This window comes from Littorina saxatilis, linkage group LG12 (assembly GCF_037325665.1).
Source record: "Littorina saxatilis isolate snail1 linkage group LG12, US_GU_Lsax_2.0, whole genome shotgun sequence".
NCBI lineage: Eukaryota > Metazoa > Mollusca > Gastropoda > Littorinimorpha > Littorinidae > Littorina > Littorina saxatilis.
The window spans coordinates 47,036,519-47,046,518 of NC_090256.1; the positions used below are offsets into that span (position 1 = coordinate 47,036,519).

Sequence of the window (10,000 nt, forward strand, 5' to 3'; positions counted from 1 at the left end):
CATTGCCGTGTATACTGTCAATTTCCCCAGCAGGCAGGTGAAGAATGGCTACAATAATCATCCATATTTTTCTGGAGGTTCATTGCAGTTTATTCTGTCCATTTCCCTAGCAGACAGGTGAAGGATGGTTACAATAATCATCCATATTTTTCTGGAGGTTCATTGCAGTTTATACTGTTCATTTTCCCTCGCAGGCAGCTAAAGGAATGCTTCAATAATCATCCATGTTTTGCTCAATAATCATCCATGTTTTGCTGGAGACTCATTGCAGTGTATACTGTTCATTTTCCCTAGCAGGGAGGTGCAGGATTGTTACAATCATCATCCATGGTCTGCTGGAGTTAAATTGCAGTTCACGCTGCACAATTGAAATTGCTCTTGCAGGTAGTGGAAGGAGTATGCTTCAGTGAATGGTGGTTTGCTTCATCGCAGTACTTACTGTGTACCCCCCGCGGGTTAGGGGGAAGAATTTACCCGATGCTCCCCAGCATGTCGTAAGAGGCGACTAACGGATTCTGTTTCTCTTTTTACCCTTGTTAAGTGTTTCTTGTATAGAATATAGTCAATTTTTGTAAAGATTTTGGTCAAGCAGTATGTAAGAAATGTTAAGTCCTTTGTACTGGAAACTTGCATTCTCCCAGTAAGGTCATATATTGTACTACGTTGCGGGCCCCTGGAGCAAATTTTTGATTGGTGCTTTTGTGAACAAGAAACAATTGACAAGTGGCTCTATCCCATCTCCCCCCTTTCCCCGTCGCGATATAACCTTCGTGGTTGAAAACGACGTTAAACACCAAATAAAGAAAGAAAGAAAGTACTTACTGTACATGTTCTAAACTGGTTTACAGTGGACCCTTCCTTTCAAGACCTCATATCATCTGAGAAAATCAGGTTTTATAAAGGAGGGATTCTTAAAATGGGGGTACACGTACAGAGGTTATTTACAGACAGCTGTCAAAACATGGTCTTAAGGGGAGAGGTGGCACGACATTTTGGTCCGGCAAAACATGGACGATGTAGTCATCCTTCACCTGCCCGAGGGAGTCTTAAATCAGGGGTCTTAAAAGGGAGGTTCCACTGCAATTGAAAGAGCATGCTTTAGAGAATGGTGGTTCACTTCATTGCCGTGCTTACTGTCCATTTTCTAAACTGCTAAAACTATACTACTGCAATTTTCGCCTTGCAGACAGGAGAACGATGACTACATCATCCATGCCAAGAAGGTGGTGGAACATTCAGCAGAGAACGGAGGTCTACTGGAGTTTCAGGCCACATGGAGGCGCCACTTCGTCAATACTATGCAACCTAAGTTCCTACCTGCCTTCTGGTCTGTGGACTATGTTCCTGAAAACTGGGACACCGGCTCTGGCAACGAAAGCCAGGAGGAGGAGGAAGAGGGTGTGCAAATGTTTTTGCGTGATGAAAACGAAGAGAGTGAAGAGGATGAGGAGGATGATTATGAGGAGGAAGAAGAGGATGAATTGTAGTTTGCATTTGAAGATGGGGAGGATGAGAAAAGACTGGACGAATTGTGAATTACTGAGGTATCTTGAGAGGACACCCTGGGGACAAGGCAAAAATGTCCTTACATGGCAGGTGGCCTTTTACGACAGGTATAGCTTGGTTAAAATGATAGACAATGGTAAAGCCGAAGCTGTCTTTTCTTTGGAGGTGTCCTGTCATTGGCGGGGCCCCACACCACAGGTACCACAACAAGGAAATCACATACTGAAAAAAATTCAAACGCAATTTTGGGTTGAAAATAAATGTGTTGGGAGGAGGCAATGGAGGGTGAACTAAGACTTGATTTGAAAGTGGAAGACGATGGGGAAGATGATACAGAAGTTTATAAATCTTGTCCCAAAAAGATAGCTGAAGCAAAAATCACTATCACATTCACTTCATCCATTGCATAACTGTAGATATACAGACTTCTTGCTTAGAATGAGCGAGTCTGCACAACGATATGCAACGGACTGAATCTTCGGCTGAATCTGCAGCTGGATTTTAGCAGGAGGAGGAAAACTGAGTCCAACCATCTTCTACGGGTTGAAGACATCCGAAGGTTTATCATTTCGTAAGTCTAACTTGGGTTTGAGCTTGAGGAACAGGTGAACATGATGAAGTGGAACCCTTTCGCTGCCTGTAGGACATCGGTTGATGTCCTCGGTAACTTGCTTAAACTGGCAACAAACAATTCAATAAACCTCAGAAGAAGAAGAAAAACAACAAACAATCAATGTATGTGTGTGTGTGGTGTATTCATTTATGCACCAAAGGCCACATGTAGTGTAAGTTGTCAATTGAGGTGAACATAAGCATACACATATTTCCTGGCAGCGAACAGGTTAATGTTGAAATGAAGCAGTGAATAAAAATAGAAATAATGGAGAGGAGATGGAGGCGAAAAAAAACTGTGGGACAGAAAGCCTGAAGACTCCTGAACGTCCCATGGATGTGCAGAAGGATCCGAGGTTTAAAGCTTGAAGCATATTTCTGCAAAGAAGGAGACGCAGAAAATGAATGGAAACATCTTCCGTTGAATAGAGGAGCAAGAAGCCGAGGCTGAACGACGCACTAGAGGAATATGAGTTTGTTGATGAGTTTAGATAACAAGAAGAAGGCACAGAGGGAAGCACCGACAGAGATTTAAGGGTATGTTAACTAAGAATGAAAAAGATAACTAAAGGACCTCTTGTGTTTAGCTGGTGAAGGTGTCTATTGAAAACGCAAGACAATATATTTGCAGTTTTATTTTCAAGGAAATGGTTGCAATATTACCAAAAATGACATATTTTTGTATTGGAAATCTCCAGTGCTTTTGAAGTCATGTCCAACACTTGACTTTGTTAAGGTATTTGGACATGTTAGCACGTGCCTGTACTCATGACTTCATAATTATGTGTGAGTGTGTGAATGTTTTTGGGGAGCTGGGGGAGGGAAGTGTGTGTGTGTGTGTGTGTGTGTGTGTGTGTGTGTGTGTGTGTGTGTGTGTTGCCGCGCATAGTGCATCTGAGTATGTATTCATGTATAGTTTAATCTGTTAGTGTTCTGATGTAAGTCCAGCAGTAGATAGGTTAAGCCTATTTTAACATACTGGAAACTGGTAATCTTCCAGTAGGTATTAATTTAGTTTTACTAAAGCCTGCTGGGACACAAGTAATGGGTTAGTGCATTTGTAAACAGGAATCGCTTGACAAGTGGCCCCCTTCATCCCCCCCTTCCTCGTCCTGATATGTCTCTGCATAGTCGGCTGGACGTTAAGCAACAAATAAATAAATAAATAAATAAATCTGAGTATGTGAAAGAGCGACTGCATTTAACCGGTAAACCATGGTTTAAAAAGCGTTAAAAGGACAATTGTGATATATAATTCAGGATGATTTTACATTGATCATGCTCAAGAATATTTGAAATGACATTGTAACACATGGACAAAATAAAATGTGGAAATTAAACCCATTGCAGTCAATCTCATGTGTCAGTTATAAAGTGAGACCCATCAACTAACGGATTCGAGTATGTGGGAGCAATATGTTCATATTTATTGTAATGTCAGTGCTGTTCTTGTCTGTTTGTCTTGTCCTTCCGTCCCTCTGCCTGTCTGTCTTCTTCTGTCTCTCTCTGTCTCTCTCTTTTTCTCTCTCTCTCTCAATTTACCCCTAACGCATTCGAGTATGTGGGAGCAATATGTTCATATTTATTGTAATGCATGTGCTGTTTGTCTTCTCTTAACAAACTTTTATCATCACCACTCCTGCCCACCCCGTCATCCTCCCCTCTTTTCTCATTTTTAGCAGCTTTTTAGCGTATCACCAACTCTTGTCCCAAATAGAAATAGTTTCTGTGAGGACGTAAACTCCCCCCTTTAGTTTCGCTTGTCTTGTCTTTCCGTCCCTCTGTCTGTCTGTCTTCTTCTGTCTCTCTCTTTCTCTCTCTCAATCTACCCCCCCCCCCCCACCCACTCACCCACCCACACACACTTGCCATTCCCGAAGTCAGTTCTTTTAGAACTGTCTACTTTCTTGGTCATTGAAGTTTACATAAACGAAGCAGCAGTTTTCTTTCACAACACACTGGTGTTCTGCATGCCACATCGATCACACTGAAAGCAATTAACAATCTGTCGAAGCAATTCTCACCAAAATTAGCAGTTATAAAGACGATTCTTATCGAACAATCCTACGATATCAAGTTTCCTTTCAACCAAGTCAAACACTTTTTCTCCACCAAATACTGAGTCTCTTCCAATTTTTGCTGTGTAATGCATTTTCTTCACGTTCTCGCTGTCAAGCTGCCGCGTGCCGGGAAATCTGGTGTGCGTGAATCATTTTCAAATATTGACGGTGTCCGGACGATGTCAGGGGCTCTTGAAAGCCATGTCGGGAGCGCGCGAGAGGCGGCTTTTCAGCCTTCCCACGTCAATTTGACAAGCGCTGCGCGCGCTCTAGATGGTCCGTGCACGTGCAAAACGTGCGCACGTTCACGCGGTGCACGCGCTATGCACGCGAGCAACAAAGGCTTTTCCGGGATCAAATCATCATCAGCCAGAGTGATTTCTGTGGAGCCGATCACTGAAAACTGATGCGTTTGAAACATGAGACGTTCAGGCTCGGTATTTCTGGATATTCACTTGACTTTTCACTGTTCACGGCTTTTCCAGAATGACTTTTTACGGGTATTCCCCTTATGTTCTACATTATGATTTCAACTCAGTCCCGAACGACAAAGACTGGTGGCCGAGTGGTAACGCACTTGCGCTCGGAAGCGAGAGGTTGCGAGTTCGACCATGGGTCAAGGCGTTAGCAATTTTCTCCCCCCTTTCCTAACCTAGGTGGTGGGTTCAAGTGCTAGTCTTTCGGATGAGACGAAAAACCGAGGTCCCTTCGTGTACACTACATTGGGGTGTGCACGTTAAAGATCCCACGATTGACAAAAGGGTCTTTCCTGGCAAAATTGTACAGGCATAGATAAAAATGTCCACCAAAATACCCGTGTGACTTGGAATAATAGGCCGTGAAAAGTAGGATATGCGCCGAAATGGCTGCGATCTGCTGGCCGATGTGAATGCGTGATGTATTGTGTAAAAAAATTCCATCTCACACGGCATAAATACATCCCTGCGCCTTGAATATGTGCGCAATATAAATTGCATAAAAATAAAAAAATAAAAAAATAAAATAAAAAAAATAAATCCCTGCGCTTAGAACTGTATCCACGGAATACGCGCGATATAAGCCTCATATTGATTGGTTTCCGCAATGAACAGTATCAAAGTAGAGAGCTCCCCAAGATTCCTAGCCTGCATGCGTTCAGTGGAACCTCCATTTTCAGACCTCCAATAATCTGAGAAAAACAGGTCTTAAAAAGGCGAGTCTTGAAATGGAGGTACATTTACAGCGGTTGTAAACACAACATTCTGGAACAAGAAAGGTTTTAAAATGGGGGAAGGCATAAATAGATCCCTGCGCCTTGAGTCTGAGTCTGGAGATACGCGCGCGATATAAGACTTCATATAATAATAATAATAATCTGATAAACAAAGGGAAGTAAGCGCTCTAAATGCATATATGACATGTGTAATAAAGTAAGTTAGAGTTATTCGGACCCATTCTCCTGGCACCTGAGAGAATAACAAGCATTGACATGAACATGCGACTTTCATCCTTATTTTTATTTTTTTTTATTTTTTTTTTTTTGGGGGGTCTTTAATTAGAGGGGTCGTATAAGAGGGGTTCCACTGTATGGCTATAGCGGCACGAGCCGTCTTGTAACAAGCACACTCAATTTCCGTCGTGCTGAAATCGGGCATTTGTCACCCGCCGTCTCCTCGAAGAGATAGCGACACCGACAGTGAAGTACTCTCCAGAAATCCTTCCCATTTGTTTCTGGGACCTGCGCGGCTTTACTCAGGCACCAGAGTTACTTCGTCGGTGGATTTTCGGATCTGTCTGTCTGTCGCGTATAGCTATCCATTCCGGGTGTGCATTTGTCTTTTTGGAAACTGTGAGGTCAATTGTTTCTTGAGGTAATGCGTATATTCAGTCAGGACTTGACGTTTACGGGTTAAAAGGATTACTTGCGATTACTTTAGATACTAAAATCGATTGTTCTTGAGGTAACTCGTATACTCAGTCAGGGATATATGTTTGCGGGTGAAAGTAATGACTTTTGGTTATTTGGAATACGAAACTCGAATTTTTTCTTGAGGTAACTCGTATACTCAGTGATGACTAGCAGTTTGCAGTTTGAATTAACGAGTTTTGGACAAGATTTTTAATCGACTTAGTTCGAAAACTAGTGGCTATGTGAATAGACTATTTCATGATAATGTAAAAACAGAGAAATGCCTAAAAAAAAGTTAAAATATTAAGGCCACGAGTCAAAAGAAAGTCCTCTTGGTTTGAAAAGTAAGCAAATGAGCACATTCTGGTGCGATATATAAGAGGCGTTTCAGATTATTATCATTTGTTGTTGTTGTTGCATGCAGAGCGAAAAAGATTTGTCAGTCTTTAACTCCATACTTTCCTGTTCAGTCCAAATTGTATCTCGCGCGACTATGCAGACTTTATGGGGTCCTGATTTGGCCTATATGGTCCGCTGGACCCAAAAAGCAACAACAACTAACTAACTATGCAGACTTTATTTGTGCAGACACTAACATGTGATCTCCAGTTCTGTATAAATTGCCTATTTAGAAAGCAGATCCCAACTCGTTTATGCTTTCTGCTGCCACCCAAGTCTTAATCTGTTTAGATGCTTCACCTTTTTGGAACATTTCGATGCTCATCAAAGCTCTCAGTCAGACAATTTGCAGTCTACCGGCGCAGACTAGCCGGCTTCCTGACTGCATACAACTTTCAGTCAAACTGTACGCACAGAGTTTGAAGAACCCAAAGTTTAAAGATAGTTGTGAAAACTTCTACCAATTTACTTTGTGAATACTAAAGTGCCAGCCGTCGACCAAAGAACAATGCAACGAAGAAACAAAATGGGGGAGGGGGGGGGGCGAAAGCGTCCTATTTATTATTACGGTTAATTCGAGCATAACTGGCTACCACCCCCATCCCCTTACACGCACGCACATTGCAGTTTGAGATTATTCCAGGTCAACGTTGGCTTACTCATTACTTCGAATTTCCATTGCCCCAAATCAATCATGATCAAACAGCAGCACCCAAACGGAGAAAAAACAAACAAACAAAAACATACACACAAACACGTACGCACGTTCGCACGCACACTCGCACATGCGCACACACACCAGAAAAAAATGTGTGTGGACATATTTTTGAAAAGATTGGATGTACCACCCTGTTTTCGGTTAATTTTTATTGTCATCATCTTCAAGTTTCCCGAAGATTAACGCACGATTTAACCTACAGCAGCACGAGCTAAGGCAAGACTGAGAAAGCAAGACGGATGTCTTGGAGAGTCGGTGATGGCGCGCCATTCCTTTGTCTTCCCGCCGACTTGGCGCAGGGGTCCCAGGGGACACCACCGCGTCACTGCCATCTATCACGATTACCTCCGCCTAGTCCCCGATTCCGCTACAGCTCAGAGGCTGACGCCAAAGCATTGGTGAAATTGTGTTAGGGGTGCCGCACTAAAACCCTAAAGGGCTTACAAGGAATTGTGTTCATTTGACCCCCCAACCCGTGCCCCGCCGACAAGGTCTGCAGAGAAAGTCTTACTGGTTGGACATTTCTGGAACTTTCTGGGTCTTTCTGGATTTTTGCCCATTTCTGGCATGTTCCTGACATCAATCAGAAGGAGGGGGTAGTGAGGCGGTCATGAATAGGTGATAAAGTCGGCCGTTGCCCATTTGAAACTTTTGCAGAACTACAGCCGTAAATGTTCATGATATTGAAGGAGCTGAAGTTTTCGAATTAGTTTTGGCCGAAAGAGCTGCTGCAAAAATGCATGGCCGGCTACTGATAAATGTGGATGGACTGAGTTAGGGGGGAACATATGAATTCGTAAGAAGTTGGGAGTGCTTACGGGCAGTTAGATCATTTCGACACGCGCAGAACCTGGCACATTTTCAAGAACATGAAATCTTCATTTCTTTATGGAGTAGAAAATAGAGATATTTCATCCAGAAATACAGTGTTGTTCATTTTCCCTAAAAAGGTTTTTACTGTCATGTACTCCATGGCTTTGTCGATATTCTTATCTCTCTATCTCTAGGACTCTGTCTCTCTGTATCTGTCTCTGTCTCTGTCTCTCTCTCTCTCTCTCTCTCTCTCTCTCTCTCATTCCTTCTCTGATCGCTCCTTCCTTTTTTTAATTTTCTTTGCATTCGCCTTCGTACTTTCTTTCCTTTTTTTTTCTCTCTCTTTGCACTTTTGTAGTGTTCCCCGTAAGTAAAAGCGAAAGGAAAAAGAATTGATTGACGACAAAATCACCTCAGATGACGAGGCAACCTTTATGACAATTTTCCCCTAAAAGAAGTAAAAAAACGAAGACTGAAGAAGCCTATACGTGCTCGGACTTCGTGCCCAAATCCGATCACTGTGTGTGGAATACATTATGGGGGGCTGCTTGTTACGACATTGTGCTGCGCTTACCCTGGGGAACCCGGTCATTAGTGTGGCTTTTGTCCCCTTTTGATGGCGACAAACACGGGACATAATTCCACAATGCGGCTGCCTTCCGCCCTCGTCTGCCCTCGTGCATACTAAAGTGGAGGCTGGGGTTGCCTCCCTTGGAAAGAAAGAAAGACTCGGGAGGTCTCTCCTTGGCATTCCCCTGGTCTGGTCCTCCTGCGCGGCGTTTCATATTGGTTGGTGTCCATGGATGACCGTTGGCGGCCTCTCGTGACCTGTGTTAAGGAGCCTCTGGTGACCTACGATAAATGGCCTCCTGTGACCTCCTGTTTCAGTTGTATGCGTGGTCTAGGGTCGGATTGGGTGCTGAGCTAGTAGGTTTAGATCTACCGACTTCAAGGTGCTACGGCGTCAGAGGCAGAAGACTGTGTTGAGATTGCAAGATTTATTTTTGTTGAGAATAAGATTAATGTGTGCTTGACACCTGCATGACCGTTGGCAGACCAAGTGCGCACGGAAAAGATCCTGTAATCCATGTCAGAGTTCGGTGGGTTACAGAAACACGAAAACACCAAGCATGCATCACCCGAAATCGGCGTATGGCTGCCTCAATGACGGGGTAAAACGGTCAAACACGTACAAATCCTGTCGTGCTAAAACACGAGTGCACGTGGGAGTTTCAGCCCATGAACGAAAAAGAAGAAGCAGAAGATATGTTTCTGTGTAAACACAACAGCAAGTCGATACCCAAGGGCACAAATTCCAACATCTCACGTTTACTTTTTTGTAAGCTGAGACGTCATTAGCCAAGCAACTTACCGCGTCTCAGGACGTCGCTAATTTTCCCATGTCGACTCTTGGGAAGTGGAAAAAAGTCCACCGGTTGACGCTGGCTTAAGAACTCGACTCGACACGGGGCATCTAACCCCCCAAAGAGATCAGAGAGTGTAAAGAAAAAAGCGTTTTTACATTCGTCAGGTGTACTTGGCAACATAAAACCTGGTAGAAGCAAGGGGGAAAAAAGAGGATACAACTTAGGTTTGTCGCGCAGCTTGGGTTTTCTGTGAAAAGTAAAACTATGGTGTGAAATCGAAAGGAAGAGTAAAAAACCGACCGTGAAAACAAGAGAGAGAGAGAGAGAGAGAGAGAGAGAGAGAGAGAGAGAGAGAGAGAGAGAGAGAGAGAGAGAGAGAGAGAGAGAGAGAGAGAGAGAGAGACTGACTGACTGACTGACTGACTGACTGACTGACTGACTGACTGACTGACAGAGTGACAGAGAGAGACAGAGACTGACAGACAGACAGAGACAGAGACAGACAGAGAGAGAGACAGAGAGAGAGAGAGACAGACAGAGACAGACAGAGAGAGAGACAGAGAGCGACGCAGAGACAGAGACAGAGAGAGCGAGAGAGAGAGAGAGACAGACAGACAGAGAGAGAGAGACAGAGAAC

General features: G+C 43.6%; 1 protein-coding gene across 1 annotated transcript in view; it reads left to right on the top strand.

The window, feature by feature from the left end:
- Positions 1-3,292, top strand: part of LOC138982083 (exonuclease 3'-5' domain-containing protein 2-like) — a 13,204-nt gene extending 9,912 nt beyond the window's left edge. The window contains exon 11 of the mRNA XM_070355307.1: positions 1,187-3,292. Within this exon, the coding sequence (XP_070211408.1) occupies positions 1,187-1,487 (301 nt within the window). The 3' untranslated portion in view covers positions 1,488-3,292. The remainder of the gene's footprint in view (positions 1-1,186) is intronic.
- Positions 3,293-10,000: the final 6,708 nt, after the last annotated feature.